Source organism: Muscardinus avellanarius, assembly GCF_963383645.1.
Source record: "Muscardinus avellanarius genome assembly, chromosome: 6".
In the NCBI taxonomy this organism is placed as follows: domain Eukaryota; kingdom Metazoa; phylum Chordata; class Mammalia; order Rodentia; family Gliridae; genus Muscardinus; species Muscardinus avellanarius.
In genome coordinates this window covers 99,007,784-99,030,349 of record NC_137791.1, presented here as the reverse complement: position 1 = coordinate 99,030,349, position 22,566 = coordinate 99,007,784, and the positions used below count along the sequence as shown (strand labels likewise).

General features: G+C 40.6%; 1 protein-coding gene across 1 annotated transcript in view; it reads right to left on the bottom strand.

The window, feature by feature from the left end:
- CORIN (corin, serine peptidase) overlaps positions 1-22,566 on the bottom strand; it is a gene marked incomplete at both ends in the record, with an annotated part of 277,623 nt that overhangs the window by 70,533 nt on the left and 184,524 nt on the right. The window contains 4 exons of the mRNA XM_080697928.1: positions 6,204-6,311; positions 9,792-9,908; positions 12,858-12,968; positions 15,677-15,784. Of these exons, the coding sequence (XP_080554054.1) occupies positions 6,204-6,311; positions 9,792-9,908; positions 12,858-12,968; positions 15,677-15,784 (444 nt within the window). The remainder of the gene's footprint in view (positions 1-6,203; positions 6,312-9,791; positions 9,909-12,857; positions 12,969-15,676; positions 15,785-22,566) is intronic.

Below are 22,566 nucleotides of genomic sequence, written 5' to 3'. Positions count from 1 at the left end.
CAGTCTCTGCTTCCCAACCGCGGGGATTACAAGCGTGAGCCACCATGCCCGGCACTCAAAATATAAAATAGGTCTAGGAGTGTAGCCCAGAGGTAGAAGGGCTTCCAGGAATCCCAGTACCAGCCAGGCGTGGTGGCGCATGCTTGTAATCCCAGCATTTGAGAGGCTGAGACCGGAGGATTGTGAGCCCTTACCAAATTCCCATCCTATTTTTAAACTACCTTTCAAATCTCTTAAGAATCTCTGGATTCCCCTTTTATCCCTTTGTATTTCTTTATAGTTTCACTATTGAAAAATACAAGAATTTGGCCGGGCATGGTAGCACACACTTATAATCCCAGCATTTGGGAGGCTGGGATAGGAGGATCCAGGTTCATAGACAGCCTCAGTTATTTAGTGAGGCTCTTTGCAACTCAGTGAGACCCTGTTTCAAAATAAGTAATAAAAAATAGGGCTGGGGGTGTAGCTTGGAGGTAGAATGCCCCTGTATTTCACCCCCAGTACCACACACACACACACACAAAAAAAAAAAATTCAGGAATTTGAACCAGAGAGTATACTAAAGTTTGGATTTTTCTGGCCTCATACTCCTGGGTGTTAGCTACAAATGTTCCATGTTTGGGCCCATTAATTTACTATGTCACCAAATAATATAATTGTAATTGAATCATTTATTTTCCCTCGTTAGTAGTAAGTTCTATTATAAAAGGATCATTCTCCCCATGTACTATTTGCTCCCAAGGTCTGAAGTCCTTAACCATTACGGTGCTTGGCTTCTTTACCCTCATGCTATTTGCTCCTTCCAGTTGGAGCTTATAAAGAAATTACAGGTGAGCAGGAAGTTATGCAAAGCTATTCATTCCTTCCTCTGCCTCAGCATTAAATAAAAGTCTTAACTGTAGGGGGAAAGACTGCAGTAGTAAAACCTGTGGAAGCTAGAGAGATTACTGTGGGAAACAGGAGAATGCTTGGGAGCTTGACAGCCACATCTGGATTCACATAACCTTGGGGAACATGGCACAGAGAAAAAGGGAGACCTGCTTAGGAGTTGCCTTTTCTACCAGGTTTCCCCAGCTGCCTGGGTTGCACACGAGGAGAGTAGAAAGGGTGGATTAGTTCCTCCACACCAGAGTGAGGAGAAGCAGCCTTCCTACTTCTCCTCCCCAAGGCTAGGAATTGTCTGCATTTGACCTCCTAGCCAGGAACAAAGACACAAGCTGTGAAAAGCTGTTTTTTGAGAAGACTGTGATACTTTAAGCCTATCAGTACACAGTCTCATTAGAGATAGCGTTTTTTAGGTCTTTGTTTCTGTTCTTAATTGTAGGTACTTCTGAGAATCTAAGGTAAGCCATAGAGTTTCTCTACTGAAAAATTCACATACAAATATGAAGACCTTGTCACATTCAGTTTCAGGGAAGCCACATACTCCTGTAGCCTAGTCAAAACAGGACAGTAGGACAGTAATTATCAACTGCCCTACATATTGAAGTCATCTGAGCAATTCAAAAAATTTTTTAAAATACTGATGATTGGTTCCCACCCTGTAGATCTTTAGGAACCACTAGGAAGTTGTATAATATTTTATGATATGGTAAAAATCAGTATCTTCAAGAGCTAGAATGCAAAGAATGCAGTGAAAGTCTTGTTTCATCAAACAAAATATCTACTTCCTTTTATTTTTTTTTCCCCAGGGATGGAACCCAGGGGCATTTTACCTCTAGGATCTACCCCTGGCCCTATTTTTAATTCTTTATTTTGAAATAGGGTATCACTAAGTTGCAGAGGGTCTAAGTAGCTGAGGCTGACCATGAACCTGCAATCCTCCTTTTTCAGCCTCCCAAGTCCTGGGATTACAAGCATGTGCCACTACGCCTGTCTCAGAATATCTACCTTCTTGAAACGCACATTCTCCATGGCTTCAAGCCAGAGTGTTATGTAATTACTCCTTGGAATGTAATTAAAAATAGTTTCTGATAGCAGTAAACATCTTCAAATAATCACATTTTCAAGTGTATGAAAAGTATTCTGAGAGAAGATGCCACTTGTCCATCTTTGCAGAGAACCAGGCCACCCATATCTTGTGTTAGCTTTTTATCACTGTGACAAGTACCCAACAATTACAAGTTGAAAGAGGAAAGTTCTATTTTGGCTCAGGGTTGCAAAGGTTTCAGTATATAGCTGAAGGGCCAACGTGACTCCATCTTGCATAGACTCCATTTTGTTACAACTCAGTGCTGTTACTCTGGAATGTAAGTACACGTGAACCCTGTAACCCTTTAACCTATGCCTTCCTGAAATTGTAACTACCCCTTGAATATAATCACCACTCTTCCTCCTCTCTTGTTCTTGGATGAACTGCAGATAAACTGCTCAGTTCAAAGTGCAACCCCTCCCCAGGAGAAACCTAAAGAAGACAAACTGGTTTTCAGATATGGACCTATGCGCCAAACAAAAACTGTTATCTGTCACAATTAAGGGGGCTTAGCCAATAAGGAAATGGCCATGTATAGTTAAGGGTTTTATGGTTTTCCACTATAAAAAGGAGTCTGGCTGTCTGGAGGGGCACGCAGCTCTAACAATTGGCTCCAGAGTCTGCAGCCCCCAGCTAGCTGGTAATTTTATTTTGTGCTAAATTCTTCTAAATTCTTTTAATAAATTTTTTAATCACCCTTTGGTGTGTGGCTCTTTTCATCCCTGCATAGTCCCAGCCCCATGTAGTCACTGGCTTTAAGGCATGTAATCATGGTGTTGAGGGTGTGACAAAGGAAGGGGCCAAAAAAAAAAGATAGAATCTCTAAGTGACTTATTTCCTTCAACTAGCCCCACCTCCTACAGGTTCCACCACATCCCAATAACCCAATCAGTGATGAATCAACCAATGGACTAATCCGTTGATGGCATCAGAACCCTCAGGATTCAAGCAATTCCCAAAAGCCCCACCTCTGAACACTGCTGCACTGGCAACCAAGCCCTCAACACATGACTATTTCGGGATACTTGACATCCAAGCAAAACATATCTTATTCTGAGGTTCTCTGGAAGATAAGAAATAGCATCTTAGCCAATAAGGAAATGGTCATGTATAGTTAAGGGTTTTATGGTTTTCCTCTATAAAACGGGGTCTGGCTGACTGGAGGGCCACGCAGCTCTAACAATTGGCTCGAGAGTCTGCAGCCCCCAGCTAGCTGGTAATTTTATTTTGTGCTAAATTATTTAAAATTCTTTTAATAAATTTAAAATTAGTCATATATACTGTTATTATACTGGAAATTAGTCATATATACTGTTTTTAGTAGCACAAGGATCGAGGGACCAATGCCTAGTCCAGGACCTGGCATTCAGAACAGGGCACGTTTAAAATGTTTGCTGAATCTATATGAAGATAATCTGATGAGAACATATGTAGTGAATAAATAAACAGGAGGGACAACAAGATGCTAGGAAAACAGCATGCTCAAGAACATTAATTAAAAATAATGTAGAAGGAGTGGCAAGACAAAAGTGTATCCTCCACATTGAAAGTTACCTCCAGAAAGCTAAGAGTGTATCTCCCTGCTCTACCATGAAAGAGTGCAGTGCCCATGCCGGTGCTTAAAACATTGGGCACACATTGCAAATGTTGGCTGGACATATGAGTCAGAGTTATCTAGCTGCCCTTCCTACAACTTCTTTTTCTGACAGGCAACAGCATATCTTAAAATTTTAGATTTTGAAGCATTTCAAATATAAAGAAATAGGATAGCGTATCCAGTTACTCCCTGCCCAAATTTGACACAGGCTGACATTTTCCTTTCTACTCTTTTGAGTCTAATAGTAAGTGCCATTCCATGTCAAACAATTCCCCCGATTTTAATAATAAACATATGTCTTTGGGATGACTGTCATTCTTCAAAATTATTCATCCCAAATTGAAGGTGAAGTAAAGAAATAATTTTGAAAAGCTCTAGGAGATATTGAGTGATAAGAAAAATGAAATAATGAAAAATATGGATGCAGAATATACAGACATCCATGTATCTATGCATGTGTGTTTATACATGTGTGTGAGCATATAGACTAGACCTACTGAAATCAATTTAGAATGAGTAAAACAGCAGTGTGAATGTATTTTCCTAACAACCACACTAATATCTACTGTTTCTTCACAGGGTGCTATGGTTTGTCCCTCTGAAACAAATGTTGGAGTTTAATCTCCACTGTGAGACTTTAGGAGTAGATAAACTAGCCAGGAATGGTGGCACAGGCCTGTAATCCCAGTGCTTGGGAGGCTGAGACAGGGACAATCTCAGATTCAAGGCCAGCCTCAGAAACACAGTAAGACCTTCAACGACTTTGTGAGACCTTGTTTCAAAATAAATTTAAAAATAAAATATATTGGGCTGGGGGTGTATCTGAGAGGCAGAATGCCCTGGATTTAATCTCTAGTATCAGAAGAACAAAGAAAGAATAGAAGATAGAAACTTAACTGAACAATGATGTTGACATGTAGAGGTAGGGCCTAAGGAAGATGATTAGAATTAGCTAAGATCATCAAGTTGGCACCCCCATGGCTGAGGACTGGTATTATTACACCAGAAGAGCTTTCTCTTCTTTCTCTTCTCTCTCTCCCCTCCCTCCCTCCCTCCCCCTCCCTCCCTCCCTCCCTCTCCCCTCCCTCCCTCCCTCCCTCCCTCTCTCTCTCTCTCCCTCCCTCCCTCCCTCTCTCTCTCTCTCCCTCCCTCTCTCTCTCTCTCTCCCTCCCCCTCCCTCCCTCCCTCCCTCTCTCTCTCCCTCCCTCCCTCTCTCTCTCTCTCCCTCCCTCCCTACCTCTCTCTCTCCCTCCCTCCCTCCCTCTCTCTCTCCCTCCCTCCCTCCTTCTCTCTCTCTCCCTCCCTCCCTCCCTCTCTCTCTCCCTCTCTCTCTCTCTCTCCCCCCCTCCCTCCCTCCCTCCCTCCCTCCCTCCCTCTCTCTCCCTCTCTCTCTCTCTGTCCTCTCCATGGGATGCACTGTGCCACCTTGGTTCTTCATCAGAAGGATGGCCATCATCAGCTGCGGCCCCTTGGCCAGGGACCAGAACTATGACCCCAAGCTAAACTCTCTTCTTTATAACTGACCCAGTCTGTACTACTGTACTATTATCAACAGAAAAAAAAATAGATAACGTACAGGAAAACTGTCTCCACAGGTGAGAAGTGAGGGCAGGATATGGTGCTTCCAGCTAGTCCTTAAGTGCATGGAAACAAAAGTCCCGTCCGTCTGAGTTTTAAGTTGGCTGCCTCCCTCGAACCTTTCAGCCCACTTGCTTCACTTCGAAACTCCCTGACAGCTACAGGACCACATGAAAACTACAGCGAAACCCAGGCTCTGAGCCCTTCAGCCGTCCACTACTAACGGCCTCGACTAGACGATGTGCACAGAAGTAATTCTCCTTAGCCAAAGGAAAGCTAGCTGGCTGCTTCTAAATTTCTAGCCCCAAGCGAAAAAGATGAGACAAACATTTAATTAGCAAAAGTGAAAGCAGTGAGTATAATATGAAAACAGAGCCCGGGAGTAAGAAATCATTTCTAAAAATCAGTCACCGGAGACTTCTTGACTCGTTTTAAATTTCCCATGAGAATCTTATTTGCTGTTTTCTTCTGCCCATTCTGTCTTCCCTCAAACAACTCCTCCCCCTGAAAACCACTTTAGAGAGAGCCACCTGCTTATGCCATTTGGAGCCATTACATTGTCATTGAGAGCAATTAACACAAGTTCCAACATCATTATAGGTCATCAAAGTTTGTGGAGAGGTGAGAATAAATGTGTTAAATAAATAGACTGCCAAAGTTGTATGTGACTCTTTTGATGAACTTCCCATTTGCTTCTTGGGTGAAATTTCCATTTTTGGAGCTGTGCTTTCGAAAGCCAGAAAGATAACATCTGCCTGCAGATGGAGCCAAGAAAATAATATATAGGAGCCTATGGCAAGTGGAAAGTCATGTTAATAATATTAAGCAATGTGGATTTATAGTCTGCTCACAGTGACACATTTGTTTCTGATTTGAGTTAATTAAGACCATTTTGCTTCTTTTCTGCTACCACATACAACCTTTAGAAAAGAGGAGGCGAGTGGATAGACTCTTTTGGAGGAATTCCAGGCTTGAGTAGTTTAATGTCAATGCAGAAAAGAAGGGCTAGACGCATGGCCTGTCACAATGATTGCCTTTGTCAGCTATTGTACTTACTGCAGTTACTCAGACTGCTGTCTGGGTCACACAGAGAGCTACCGCCACAGGCATCTGGACAGGGACTGTACAGGCATCTTTGGTCTCCTTCTTGACACAGCGTCTGACCTGTGGAGGGGCAAAGGCACAGTGGCTTTCATCATCTGCAAATTCCACACACTAGGATCTAAAGGATCGAAAGTATCTGGTGGAGCTGGGGGATGACACAACTTTAATTTCCTTCCAATTTCTCCAGAAGTGTTGAACACATGTGGAATAGGTGCCATCTGCACTCATTTTCCCGGCAACTAAACACAATCCAGTTATTTTGAAAAGATTCTGGAGGAACGAGGAAATAAGATACAACCCACACTAAAACATCAGGTGGTCGTTGCTTTTAATCAAAAGCATAAATTTTTTACATGGATGTTCATAAAATAAAAGGTAAACGATTTCCAAGAGGGAGAGCAAAATATGATCTTAAAATTCTGAATATTGAATGGCATTATTTGAAAGATTCATTTGCTCCTGACTCTCTTCTCTAAGGAAAATGCTTCCCCTAGTAATAAATAGGGTATCAACACCAATACAAGGAAGACAGTCTGTCAGAGGACAGTTTTACACAGCTGTTATCCATATTGCCGGTGTGCCCTTGAAAAGTAGCCTTGCACCAGGGTGATGACCTAAGTGCTGGGTCTATTGTTTCCAAATGAAGGACAGCAGGAACGTCAGCCTTAAAGCCTTAATGGCTTTTCCTGAAGGTATATAGAGAGGAAACTGCTTTTCCTGGTCATTGGTAGATTAAGTGGATAAGGTAATAAATTACTGCCCTTTCTCCTTCTATCTCTCCCGCATTATTTGCCCAATTACTTTTAGACATGTCATGCGGAGCCTGGGAAATCTTGCAATGTGAATTTCAGTACTAAGAGTCACATGCTAGCATATATGCAATCATTCTTATCTGTAATTCTAAGCCAATGTTTATTATAACTGGAATCCTTCTCCCTTCTAGTCCCACTCATGTTCAATGTTATATATTATCACCTTGCAGAAAAGATGCTTTTTTAAAAAAGCTAGGAGGGTCAATTTTTTTTTCAAGGCAAGCATACACTAGTTCCATAAGTTTAGTTCTTAAGGAAAATTTAAAATATCACACATTCATCATTTCAGCAAATAGTAAGTGCTTGCTGTGTGACAAGTCTATGTAACAAGTTAGCACTGAACACTGAAAGGTAAGAGGTGCGATACCTTCTGTCAAGTAGCTTCTGCTCTAATGGGGATGCTCTCATGAACAACAAAACCGTACAATGCTGCACGATCATCACTTTACCAGACATCCCTAGACAGAGCAGTGGAGGCAGACAAAGGCCATGGGGGAAGCTTCCCCAAGGGAATTCTCCAGGAAGTTGGGGCAAATTGTGATGTGATGGGAGGGAAAGACGGGCTTCCCAAGGAGAAAAGCATCCCATGGAAAGACCTGTATGCAGGTGGAAGGCACTAGACCTTCAGCCCCTGGGCCGGAGGCGAGGAGACCAACCATCAGGCAGAGCCAAAGTCCAAAGGGTTTACAAGGCTTAAATCTACAAGAGGGCCCAGAGCCTTGGAGAAAGTGGTCCTGCCTGCCTCCCAAGCCATCCAGCAGAAGGAGCCTGCAGTCCATGAGAGCAACTGCTGTGCGGTGCCACGCTCCCCTCCGTCCTCGCCCTCCAGTCTCAGCGGCCCTCTCCCGGTACCCTGAGCATGACTCACTGCTCCCCACTTGAGGGCCTAGGCCCAGGTGCTGCTGAGGGTCTGAAATGCTTTTCCAAGCACCTCTGTTCTTTGTTAACTCCATCCATTCTCCAATCTCTCTTCCTCCAGAGCTTTGTCTGAGGCCCTCGGCAATGGCTTGTACACCTTATATATAGCATCATAGCGCCCTGAGTTATTCTTTGTAGCACCTGTCACCTCGTGGTTAGATGTGGACTTGCATAATTATTTGTACAATGCCTGTCACCCCCAGAGCCTGCTAGCTACCTCCCAGTAGCCACAATACACATTTTTTAAGTAGCATTTGTTATAATAAATAGTATGGAGATATTAAAATGTATCAGCATTTGGGAGGCTGAGACAGGAGGATCAGGTTCACACACAGCTGCAGCTACTATTTAGTGAGGCTCTTTGTAACTCAGTGAGGCCCTGTTTCAAAATAAAGAATAAAAAAATATGGCTGGGGTGTAGCTCGGAGGTAGAATGTCTCTGGGTTCCATCCCCAGTGCCACAAAAAAAGAAGAAAAAAAAAAACACAGAAAGGATTGAATCATGTAGAAAGAAGATGATTTCATACAGAGGCAACTGCTTGGTTAATACATACACAATAAATCATGCCTAAGAAAGACTACCTTTTTAATTTTAACATTGCTAAAAACAAAGCTTTCTTTATATATTATCTGTATGTAACAAAGCTCTGATTTAAGAGCTGACTCTTTAGATTTTAGATGATTTTTTTTCACTGAAGCTATTCTAATAATATTTGTACGTGTGTGCCTGTTTGTGTGTTACTGGAGATTAAACCCAGGGACATTCTATCTCTAGGCTACACTTCCAGCCGTAGTTTATTTCTTGTTTAGAAACACAGAAACTGAAACATAATTGGGTGAAGTAGCTTGCCTAAAGCCACCCCAGTAGTGACCAGAGGAGCCAGAACCTGAGGCTAGGCATCAGGGCCACAGAAGCCACAGTCCTTTTCTTTTCTTTCTTTCTTTTTTTTTTTTTTTTTTTTTGTGTGTGGTACTGGGGTTTCTGGAAGCCCTTCTACCTCCGGGCTACACTCCCAGACCTATATTTTATATTTTTATTTGGAAACAGGGTCTCTTAAGCCAGTGCGGCTGGCTTCGAACCTGCGTGATCCTCCTGTCTCCACCTCCCAAGTGCGGTGATTACAAGTGTGCACCACCACGCCCGGCAAAGCCACAGTCTTTACAATGGCTTTGCCTGTATCCTATAAACCAAAGCAGTGATTTTTAAGTTTTGGGATATTCCTACAAGCTGCATACCAAGAGGCTTTTAAACAAAACAGTTTACCAACCAGTTTCTTTTCTAGCAGAAATAGTCACGTTTAAAATCAAATTATTTGATTTGCTTCTTAAGTTCTATGCATGGATATCACATTCCTTTTAAAGCGTATTTAAGTGTATTTACTGCTCGGTAATGTGAGACATTAAAACGCCACTCTGAGCATGGTTATTTTAGGAAGCTGCTACATTTTAATTTCAGAAGCCACTTCCTTCTAATTGGAATCTAATCTCAATTAATTGGATGCTACACACCAAACTTTTCTCTTTATCATGACTCTCCAATAAGACAGCTGACTGACTCTGACCGTGCTCTTTCAGCCCCCACCCTCACCCTGAGGAATGATACTTCAGCCTGTGTTGCTTGACCATTATGTTAACCACAAGAAAACGTTTCCTGGCTGTCTGGGCAATGAGGACCACGGTGTTAGTCAATCTGAAATTATTTACGTGGAGGTCTTACTTATTATAAAATAAGTAACTTTCAGTCACTCTACTTTGTTCCCAAGGAAGGGGCCACCAGTCCAGGAATGCTCCAGGGCTGGGTCACACTCACTGTCACTGCAGTCCTCCTCGTCGCTTCCATCCTTGCAGTCCTCGTCTCCGTCACACTGGAAAGTGCTGGGGATGCACTGCCCATTTCTGCACTCCACCAGGCCCTGGCTGTGGCAGGCTAGGAGAGGCCAGAATGACACCCACCGCATTTACTCCTGCTTCACTTAGTTTCTAGAGCCTAGAAATGATTCCTAGTTATCAGGCATCACCAAGAAGCCAGGTGTTCTGCCAACACCAATGGATGGATCGCTACCTTTTTAAATTCTAAACATTTTTGGAATGGAAAGTTTCCATCCTAGATTTTTTTTTCTTCTTTTATTAAGGAACACTTTTTTTTTTCTTTCTTTCTTTCTTTATTTTTTATTTATTTTTTATTTTTTTATTGGTGCACTGTATTCATACATCATAGTAGGATACATACTTTTGTAGACATACATGCACACTTTTCCCAGTCAGCCCCCACCCAATCCCCACCCCATTCTCTCCCTATCCCTCCCTCCCATGCTTGGCTTAGTAGTTGACATCTAGTATTATGGCAATTTATCTAAAATTAAAAATGATAATCTCACATAACAGTTTCATTTGTCTGATACCAAGCTTTTGATGACTTAAAGATAACATTTCAATATTTCTTTTTGCTTTCTTTCTTACCAGAGAATATTTTTTCTATTTTTTAGGTGAAACTATCATATATTTATATATTTATTTTTCAGAAAAAAATCTATCCTAATATTTAGTTAAAAGATTATTATTTCCACCACCAAATGTTCGTGGAAACCTTGTCAAAAATAACTTGACAATATAGGGAAGAATTTAGGTCTAGGCTTTTATTTAACTCCAATGGTTTATATATCTGCCTTTAGAATAGTACTACACTGTTTCAATTATTGTAGCTTTATATGGTTTGAAATCAGAAAATATATATCTTCTAGCTTTGTTCTTTTTCAAGATCGTTTTGGGTACCTAGAGTCCATATTCCATATTAAGGAACACTTTTTAAATTTACATTTTTTTGAGAACTGTGTGATTGTTTTCAATGGTAGGTATAGTGATACTACCAATAATAAAAACTGCATGTTAAGGGCTTATCGATGTGGCAGAAGCTATGTAAGGTGCTTTGTTACGTGTGAGCTGAAATCCTCATCAAAATCTTGCAAAGTAGATAGCATAAGCCTTATTTTACTGGCAATAAAACTTACATTTAGAAAGTATGGTGATGTGTGGACATATATTTCTATCACACTAAACCTCAATGTGATATATGGTTACAGTGAGTCAATAAAAGTATAGAAAGAGGGAAGGAAGGAAGGAAGGGAGGAAGGAAGAGAAAGAAAGAGTGGTGCTTATCTCTAAGTTACATGGCTGGAGAGATAGGGACAGAAGAGGAAAGCAAGCTTTTCTGACTTCAAACCCAAGTATGTCACTGCGTATGTACCTGACCTAATGAGCCAATGAAATGATTCATGTAAAAGAGCTCTACAGCGTCTCAAACACAAGAAACAATTTGTTTCCAAACTTGTTTGTGACAAAGATTTTTGAAAGGGAGAAGCCAGTAGTTTTATGATTGTTATAGTTTCTCTAACGTCAATATCTACCTTCCAGAGTGTCAGAAACATGTGTGTCAAGGGACCTGGACCTTCACTGTATCACCATCTAATGCTAGGACCCCTGTTCTTGGATCACAGCTCAGCACCAGGCATGTTTTACTGAGTGTCATGTCCTTGTCCTGCTAAGGTCACCTGACTGCAGCCAGCCCACTCTGTTTCATGCTGAGGAATGGCTTGGGTGATGCTTCCCTTTAACGCAGGAGAAAGCCAGACCCTGTGTTTGTGAAACTTTTTATATAACTTTTCTTGTGTTGAAATTAAACCTAAATTATCCACATTTCTATTTTTGCCACATGTTATAAGCTGGTTAAACATTCAATCTCACACAAAGTATCCCTAGATTCTGCATTCACAAATTCAACGAGCCAAGGTGGAAAATACTCAGGGAAATATTGAAGAAGAAAATATGTGTCTGCATTAAACATGTACATACCTTTTCTTGTCAGTATTCTCTAAACAATATGATATAACAACTATTTACATAGCAGTTTCATTGAGTTAGGCATTACAAGTAACCTAGAGATTATTTAAACTCTATGAAAAGATAGGCATAGATTATATGCAAAAATTACATCAATTTATAGAAAAGACTTGAGCAGCCACAGATTTTTGTACCCAGCTAAGGTCCTAGAACCAAGGTCACACAGATACTGAGGAAACACTGTTAATCAACTCTTTCTACTTTTATTAGACAGCAGAAAGAGAAATAAAAAGTTTAACTAGTTTAAATGTGCAGGATAGGCATCACTTTAATTCTTTTGGGTCAATTGTACTTGATTTGAGTTCATAACTGTTACTATTTGATCATTTTTATTATTGCCTAACTGGGAATAGTATTTTCCTAGAAAGAAGAAAAATGATTAAGAGTCATAATTGTAGCTGGCTTGGTAGTATAACAGGGACCTGAAAATTTCCCTTCACTTGGAAATACAACAGGTTACAAAATAATAATTATTATCTTACACTTTCTGTGTCACTGTATGAACATTCTGGGCTCTCTTATATGGCGATTATTCCCATGTTCTCTCATAAATGACCCCTGTTTGGAATGTCTGGAAGCTACTACAAAGAAGCTCTGCTGTCATATATCATTTGCAGTTACAAATCCACTGGTCTGTAGAAACAGCATTACCTTTTGAAAGTGGCAGAAACATTCATGAACAGTCAAAGAGAAAATAGATACCTGTTGGGCCAGATCAGTCAAATTGGATTTTGGAAAATAGAGGTGTGTGGTCAGACACACTACAACATTACTGTCATCAATCCTACTGTTGATTACCTTTAATGATAACCTAATCATCGTGGTCTAATAATCCTTTAGACTAGAACCAAAATAGAAGAACCTTTCTCTATGAATGCTATTTAGATAGTGAACCTTGAGCACAGTATTCAGCCTTGAACACAGTATGAGGAAGAAGAAATGGAAAAACCAGTGCGGAGAGAATGTCGAGGGCACTCACAGCAGTTGACCTCATCAGACTTGTCCTCACAGTCATGGTCGCCATCGCACACCCACTCCACTGCGATGCAGCGCCCATCCCCACAGCGGTGCTCCTTCGTAGGATTGCAGTCTGGAACAAAGGAAAATGGACAAAACCACATGACAGACACTTAGCATCATCTATGCACAGCTCCAGTTTAAGAGAATGTTCCTGCTGTCCCTTTACCTTCAGTAGCACTTTCAGGATGGGTCTGACAAATTGAAATAGCATCTCCCACCACGCACCACTGTGGGCAAAGATGTGTCTGTTTCTCAGATGAATCCCAGCCCTGCCTGGCTTTCTCAGGGTCCTGAGTTTGTTCTTGCTGTTGTTGTCTTTTGTTTTCTTTCCTCTTGAAAAATTTGTGAATTTATACTAATTCACACAGAACCCCAATCTGTGCTTCACAGTGTGGAGAGCTGGCAGGATGTACGTGGGACAAGTCTCTCAGGTGTCTAGGAATTGTAATTTACATGGCTGATAAACTGGGAGGGCAAGTGTTTACTTCATGTCATCTTCTGATGCTTGCTTTAGGATTTCTACCTGACTATCCTAATAAATAACTCATAGCTGAAAGAAGTGCTGGGTGAGCAATGCAAATTGCTATTAGTTCCATGAATCTTTTCAACCTGATTGAAACTGCCCCCATTTGCACATTACCCTAATCCACAAATGAGAAATAAATTAATAAGTGGTAAATTTTCTCTCTCAAAGGGCAGAATCCATGGGCTGCTTTGCCACTAGAGGTCATATAATCAGCTTTTAAAGAGATATATGCAGATTTCCCAAAATTAGATTCTGTAACGGGGAAGTATCATGAATCTCTATTAATAGAGCCACCGTCATAGACTCCTGCAAAACCATGAATCTTCTTTATTTATTCATTCACTTTATCAGTGCTTTTTAATTATACATGATAGCTAAGTTTTAATATGATATAAACATACTTGCACACAGTTCTTGGTTTCTCTTTCTCCACACCATACCCGTTCCCCTTCCTCCCTCCTCACAGGAGTTAGTGAGCCTAATAGCAGTACCCTCACGCATTGCCATAGTATTATTTGAACTCTTTCCTTCCTCAGTCCTCTCTCTTTCCTTCTTCTGTCCCTCCTCCAATCCCTGCCATTACTCTACAGGTCTCCATCCACATTATTTAAAGTCCCTTATGTTTCCTATTTTCTCTCCAGCTTCTACAGATGAGAAAAGACATACAACCCTTGACTTTCTGAAACTGGCTGATCTCACTCAGCATAAATATTTTTTAATTCTATCTATTTTCCCACTAATAACATAATTTTATTCTTCTTTGTGAGTAGAATTCCATTATATGGACACCATTAGTCTTAAAGTGTATTTGCAAGCAATAAAGCAAAGAATGTAGAAGACTCAGCATAGAGAAAAGAAGAAAAACACAAGTGATGAGATGCTGGGAGAGGGAACAGAAAAGCCACCCATGCTCAGTCTTCTAAAGCTAGGGGGACAGGGCAGAGACCACTCCAAGCGAAGGTCATCATTATTGCTGTTAGGTGAAGACAATAGCCAGCTTGAAAACACAAACCTTATGATATCTTCCTGTCCTCAGAGGCCCTATATTGAGTAGCAATGGCTTTATTTTTCATTAGAAAGTCTCTGGCCCTCTTCACTCACCTATCCAGCTACCAAGCTACATTCACTTCCCCTAACACGCACTTTCCCAGTTATCCCTCAGACAAAGAAGGGGTTGAATTAGATGATCTGAAAGATTTCTTTGAAACTATAGATCCTTTGTCCAAAGACTAGTCAGCCACAGAAGATAAACCACACCTATCTAGTCCCCCACGTAAGGGTTTATGCAGTTAAACATTATTTTCTGTTTTGTGTGTGGTGCAGGGGATTGAACCCAGGACCTTGCATATGCTTGGCAAGTGTTCTTCCACTAAACCACACTCCCAGCCCCATTTTTCAATATTATTATGGATATAACGAAGGACAGACACTACCAACTTTCCCGGCATGGGGCTGTTTCTGACCTTCATCACTCTGAGACACTCCTCTAATCACACTCCTAACCCTTTCCCAACCATCCCTCACAATATCCTCTACTGCTGAACACTGTCTCACATCATGCGCTCCGTGTTCATCCTCATCGCGGCCCGCCCCTTTCTCCATATTGCAGAGTTCCTGTTGCCAACCAGTACGTGCGATAAAATCAGACCTAAATATCCTCAAGCTAATTACAAAGCCAAGAAGGTGAATGAGAGCAATTTTGCTGGTTTAAATTCATGAGGTGCCATTCAGAACTGACCATGGCTTTTTAAAAAGTAGGATCTGTAAACGCCAAGAAGGTCAGGATTTGTGCATAAAAAAAAAAAGTGTCATCGTAACCCCGGGTGTAACTTTTGCACAATGAGCACAGCTTGGGAATCAAATACAAGAGGAGTCTTTGGTTTTGTGATTTTTCTGTCTGGTTTTGTGCACTTTATCTGTCTGGTAAGCTTTGCTCAAGAGCTCAAAAATATAAACATGGCTCTAATCAGAGGAGAAACGGAACACTGACATAGAGAAAAATATTAAAAATACTAACACTTTAACAACTCCTACCCGCCCTTAACATTCCCTTCATGGGCCTGTTTATGTACGTATTACATGTACATACAAGTCTTGACAGATTGAACAAACCTCTTTCTTCTGGAAAAAAAAAAATCAGCCATTTTGTAATTTAACCTGTTAATCAAATTAACTAACAGTGAGCTGCAAGTTCTTGGTTACAAATTTCCGTGATTTTCACTTAAAACATTTAGGGAAACAGTGCTACTTACCGCAGTTTTGCTCGTCGCTCAGATCCCCGCAGTCATCATACCCATCACACACAAGGCTGTAGTTAAGGCATTTGCCTGTGTGGCAATGAAATAGATCCTCGCTGCAGTCTGCGAACAAGAGAAGCTGCCGATGTGTCACCAGAGTAGTGCAGATGGTATAGCCGCCCTTGGTTTTTTGTTTTCTTGTGTTGTCGTTGCTAGTTTTGGTACTGAAGATTGAACCCAGGGGCATTGTACTTCTGAGCTACACCCCAGCCCATTTTTAATTTTGGTTTAAAATAGGGTATCCCGAAATTGTTGAGACTGGCCTTGAACCTGTGATCCTCCTTTCTCGGTCTCTCAAGTACTGAGATTATAGGCACACACCACTACACCTGGATTTTCAGTATTAAAAAAAAAAAAAAAGTAGTGCTTTATTTAACAAAAACATATCATGGAAAAAAGACCAAAATGCTAACATGGTCCAAATCTATTGTTTTATAGCTGAGAAGACCAAGGCACAGAGGAACTCGATGACTTGCTTAAGGTCCCTTAACAACTTACTGAAGAACTAAACTAAGACCCTCTGGCTCCCCAGCCAAGTACTTCTGTCACTTCCTGAAGGTTTTTAATACAGCATCCACTTTATGTCGCCTGCAAGCTCTTTGATAATAGAAAGTGAAAAGTAGCATTTTCATTTCATATGGCTCCTAATGAAGTTCATATTTATATTAAAAGGAATGACTTTAGTGGGTGGGGAAGGTGAGTAGTTCTTTCCTAAAAAGTGTTCTTTAGAGCAAACGTCTAGGTTGGGATAAGATAAACATTTCATCTGACCTGATCTTGGAGAAGAGTTTTAATAAAATAATATGTGTTAGGTGTGAAGACAATTCAATGGGTAAAATGTTCCTTTTTATAAAGCTTGTTGGGTTGAGTAGATATTAGATCTGAAAAAAAAACCCCAAAATGTTGACTTTCAACTCAAACCACACACACAAATTAACTCAAAATAGATCATAGACTTAAATGTACAAAGGAAAATCATGAAGCTTCTGGGAGAATATTTAGAGATAAAAATCTTTCTGACTTTGGGTTAGGAAAATTCTTAAATATGACACTGAAAACACAAGCAATTAAAAAAATGAAAAGACAGGCCACATACTAGAGAAAAATTTTTACAGCCATCATATGATAAAGAATTTATATCCAGGGTATATATAAAAGAGTAACCCTGTATAATAAAAAAAGCAAACAATCTAATTCCAAGTAGGCAAAAGAATAGAAAATATTTGTGAAAGACATATAAATTATTTTTAAAAAGAAAAGGAGCTCAACATGACCAGTCATTAACGAAAGGTAAACTGAAGCCATAATAAGACGCATTCTATAGATCAGATAATACCAGGTACTGTCAAGGATTCCAAGAAATAGAAACTCTCATGCATTGCTAATGGGAATATAATAAGAATTCTACTCTGAATAATGGTTTGACAGCTTCTTATGAAGGTAACTATAACCTTACCATGCAACTAGTTTATGAATGCTACTCTTGGAATCTATCCAAGAGAAATTAAGCATGTATCCGTACAAAGATTTGTATACGGATGTTCATAAAGGCATTATTAATAATAGCCCCAAACTGGAAAAATCTAAATGTTCACCAAATGATGAATGGACAACAAAATGTAGTGTACTCATACCATGTAATACTATCCAGAGGCTAAAAAAATCAAACCACTGATATATGTGACAGCATTAATAAGCCTCAAAATGTTACGCTAAGTGAAAGAAACCAGATCCAAAGACTTCATATTATATGAACCATTTATAAAATTCCCAGAAAAAGCAGAGACAGAATTCAGAGCACTGGTACCAGTGTCTGGAGGGGTTAAAAGTGAAACTTAACTGCAAATGGGTGGGAGGGAAATTTGGAGGGAGATGAAAGAGTTCTAGGACTGGATTATGGCTGTGGCCGCACAATGTATACATCGACTAAAATCAATGGGTGAAATTTATAGCAAATAAATTATGCCCCCCAAAAAGCAGCGTAATGTTTTTAAATATATGTAAAGGACCCTGCATTTAATAATAACTAGATTTCTTCAATGTATTATCTTTGTCCTCATTTAAAGTAAATTAAGTGCAAGAATGGGTTAAGCCTGGAGAAGGATCAAGGAAGTTGGGCAGAATTTCACTGGGGTGGATGTAATAAAGAGTTGAGTAAGTTTCAAGTAGTGGGAACAGCAAGAACAAATGAAATCGGTGAGGAGGAGGAGGAATCCAGTAGTCATTATCCAGCCTCTTGAATTCTAGCCAATCATTTCTCCTCCTCTAGATTATACACACGGTGGTGGGTACCTCTTTACCATAAATATCCCAAACTAGATGACAGCTCATTATCAGAAGTGTTTGGCTTCAGTTATCCCACCTCCAGGTCCTAGCGTTATATGTGCACTAGGTGACTAGAGTTTACAACAACCTATTACATATTTTATGAAGAACTAGAAGAGAGGAGTTTGAAGGCTCCAAGCACAAAGAAATGATAAAAAGATGAAAATGATAATTTCATTACTTAATCGTGAAATATTAAGTACACATGTATTTAATTATTACACTGTCTCTCATAAAGTATGTACAGTATTATGTCAATTAAAAGGCGATAAGAGCCTTTGGGTTGGGTGTGGTAGTGCATGCCTTACAACTATTTTAGTACTTGGGAGGTTGAGACAGGAAGATCTCAGGTTGGAGGTCAGCCTCCACAACTTAGCAAGACCCTTTTTCAAAATAAGAATAAAAAGGGCTGGGTATATACTGGGGAGGTAGAATGCCCCTGGATTTTATCCCCAGTAACACACACACACACACACACACACACACACACACACACACACACACACCACACACACACACACCTTTGGTATTGACCAGTTAAACTGTTAGCCACAGCTGGGCGTAGTGGCGCATGCTTGTAATCCCTGCGTTTGGGAGGTGGAGATGGGAGGATAGAGCAGGTTCGAAGCCAGCCTTGCTGGCTTAAAAGACCCTGTTTCCAAATAAAATACAAAAAATAGGTCTGGGAGTGTAGCCCGGAGGTAGAAGGGTTTCATCTCCAATACCACCAAATAAATATATAAATAAATCAACTGCTAGCCACATCAAACTATTTCATTTATATGCATCATAAGTGTCTATTTCAAAAGAAGCATTCTTCTAAAAAGAACCATCTTAAGAACTTTTAGAATCACATCATTTTACGTCCGGCATCTTCATTTAGAAAATGTGTGTGTGCACACAAAAACATACAATCACGCATACACACATGTTCACACTTATACAAAAAGCTTGGTAAGTACTTTTTTACTTCTTCCAGCCTGAATAATTTTTAAAGGAGGACTGGACATACTAGGGTAAATTACAAAAATTGTTTCTCATTAATCATCTTGACTGCTTCCTCCTTTCAGTAGAGGGCGCCATCTCTCCATCTTAGACCAGAGCAGAATGGGTGCAAGAAGCCCAGGCTCAAAAAAGTTAGGCCTTTGGATTTCAGCTCCACTAGGCAAGTTTGGGAATTTTATATATATATGGATTCAAAAATTCAGATATAAGCCGGGCGTGGTTGCTCACGCTTGTAATCCCAGCGCTTGGGAGGCGAGACAGGAAGATCTTGCAGGTTCCCTGTTTCCAAATAAAAATATTAAAAAAAAAAAACACGTGTCTGGGAGTGTAGCCCCGAGGTAGAAGGGTTTCCAGGAACCCCAGTTCCACCACCACCAAAAAAAAAAAAAAAAAAAAAAAAAAAAAAAAATCCAGATATAGACATTTTCTTGTGGTGTTTTGAAAGGTCTTTTTAAATTTTTTTTAAGCTGAATTCCTATCTTGGGAAGGTGTGTGTGTGTGTGTGTGTGTGTGTGTGTGTGTGTGTGTTGTTGTTGTTGTTGTTGTTGTTGATTGAACCCAGGGACATTCTACCTTCGAGCTATGCCCTAGCCTGATTTTTTGTTCTTTATTTTGAAACAGGGTCTCATTAAATTACAGAGGCCCTCACTATGTAGCTGAGGCTGGCTGTGAACCCTGATCCTCCTGTCTCAGCCTCCCAAGTACTGGGATTACAAGCACTTTTGCACTGATGGTTAAAGTGGGGCTTTTCCTGGTTATTGCTGACTTTAGCTTAATGATTCAAAACTTCCCAAGAAGCCCGGCATGACGGCACATGTTTGTAATCCCAGTGTAATTCATACTAAAACACCTCATTGGAGATATTTTTATAATTAGTGTTGTTTATTACATTATTTAAATAACAGAGAGGAGTTAGGGATTTTTTTTTAATTCTCATATTCACACAGGTTCAGAATTAACTTTCTACTATTAGGACTTCCTTGGTGGTGAGAAGCTGCTTCCAGAAGTTAGATGCAAACTTAGTTGCCTTTGGAAAACAATTGACTTCCTTAAGGTTTGTGTGATTAATAAACACTCCAAACCTTAACTAGAGGCGCCACACAGCTAGGGATTCAGAGCAAATAGCAAAGCTCATAGTGTCTCCATTTATTGGAACAAATGTTTATTTGAACTGAAAAAAGATTTCGTCAGCGCAAGTTGGAGCCAACAAATCAAAATTTTCAAAAGGTGCTTGTTATTTTTCTTGCTCAATACAGGCATAATTCGGCATGACCTAAGGTAGATGTTTTTTCTACACATGACTCATTTTTTTTTTCTTAAGGAGAGCTTAATTCAAAATGTTTCTTCTAAAGTTCTTGCTTGTTGACATTTATTTCAGTTTTGGCATCTCCTAGACACACGATGAACTTTTGTCCCTCAAAATTATCATGAAATTTAAGCAGAAAACGAAGAAACAGGAAGCCTTTTTAACAAGTGCTCCATTCAATTTGCGCAGTCTCTTTGACTCTGTAAACATAAATGTGCTGCTTCAATTCGAGAAGCAAGTAAGCTGGATCAGTTTTCATACGGAGAAAAAGAAAGATAAACGGGACCAAAGAGCATTTCATGGAGCCCTGTTGCTGTGAGATAACTAGGGAGGGCGCAGGCTTTGCCCACACCACTGCCCAGTCAGTTAACAGCAGGGCTGTGAGAAGCAGCCAGGCCTCTTGACGCCCGCAGTTCTTTCTGCCACCTGCTCTATCTCTGGAGGAGGGCTTCTCAGCTGCAGTGCTGCTGACAGCGGGGACACGGCAGTTCTTTGTTGGGCCAGGGATGGCTTCCCTGTGCTCTGTGGTTAGTAGTTGTGATGGTCAAAAATGTTTCTGTATGTTGTGGGGCGTGGTGGGCACGCTTGTAATCCCCACGCTTGGGAGGCAGAGACAGGAGGATCGCGCTGGTTCGAAGCCAGCCGCGCGCGCTGGCTTAGGAGACCCTGTTTCCAAATAAAAATGTAAAAATAGGTCTGGGAGTGTAGCCCGGAGGTAGAAGGGCTTCCAGGACCCCCAGTACCACCAAAAAAAAAAAAAAAAATAGTTTCTGTATGTTGAATAAAGCGCTGCAACCCTAAAGGGTTGAGAATCACTGTCATAGAGTGTATGGCTGTCATCTGTGTGCCAGGTACACCTTTTTTTTTTTTTTCCCTTTGGTACTGGGGATGGAACCCAGGGCATTCTACCTCTGAGCTATACCTTCAGCCCTATTTTTTATCCTTTACTTTATTTATTTATCTATTTATTTATTTATTTATTTATTTTGTGTGTGTGGTACTGGAGATGGAACCCTTCTACTTCCGGGCTACACTCCCAGACCTATGTTTTGTTTTGTTTTTTTTTTTTTTAATTTGGAAACAGGGTCTCTTAAGCCAGCGAGGCTGGATTCGAACCTACACGAGCGTCCTGTCTTCGCCTCCCAAAGCGCAGGGATTACAAGCATGCGCCACCATGCCCGACTTTATTCTTTACTTTGAAACAGGGTCTCACTGAGTTGCAAAGGGCCTCACTAACTAGCAGAGGCTGTCCATGAAACGCGATTCCTCTGTCTCAGCTGCCCAAATGCTGTGATCACAAGTGTGCACCACCACGCCCAGCTTTTATTTCTTTTGCAGCAACTTCTCCACATAGCTCAGCTCTTGCCCCCCCCACCCATTTTGCCAAAGGACTTAGCACTGCTACGTTTGGGTTTACATTAATTTTGTATGATTTTATGGCATTTCTTGCATCATAGTTTTAAAATACCACACTTAATGGTATTTTAAGTTTCTATGTTGTATAAATAGTTTTTTCTGATTAGACTAAAAGCTTCATGAAGAAAGAAACTGTGCTTAGCATGTCTAATGACAAGTCGTCTAGAATATGCTTCATACGTAGCAGGAGCTCAGGACTTTTCAACAGTTTGATTCCTTATGATAAGATCACCACTGCACAAAAGTGAAGTTTGCAAGCATTTGATGCGTCTTCCTCTATTGCAGAGTGGTAGATTTTTATTATTTTGAAGGAAATCTTCCTAGCACTCACTTCCATCCCTGTCTTAATAAAAAGATTATAGTAAATGCAGCCATCTTCGATGACGCAGAAACATAATTTGGAATATTACTTTCTATTCTTTCCTGCTTCGATCGCCTCCTTTCTAAAACAGCTCCGTGTGTTGCTGCTTTTAGACGTGTTGCACATACTTTAGTGTTTCTGTTTCCTCTACCACTTATCTCCCGACCCTTGGTCAACTGTCCCCGTGACTTCCACTTGTCGTCTTCTCCAGATATGAGGGCTGCCGGGCGGGGACGTCAGGAATAATAAGGGCAACAGTCACGACGACGGCGATCACAGTCATAAACGCTCTAGCTCTTTGAGTTCCTACACGCCACCCGTTGCCCTACATGCTTTGTATGCAACGATTCAACGGTGGAGAGAGTTTGGTTTCCACTTTAATGGAAGATATTTGCACAAAGAAGTTGATTATCTTGCCCACTTTCCAGAGGC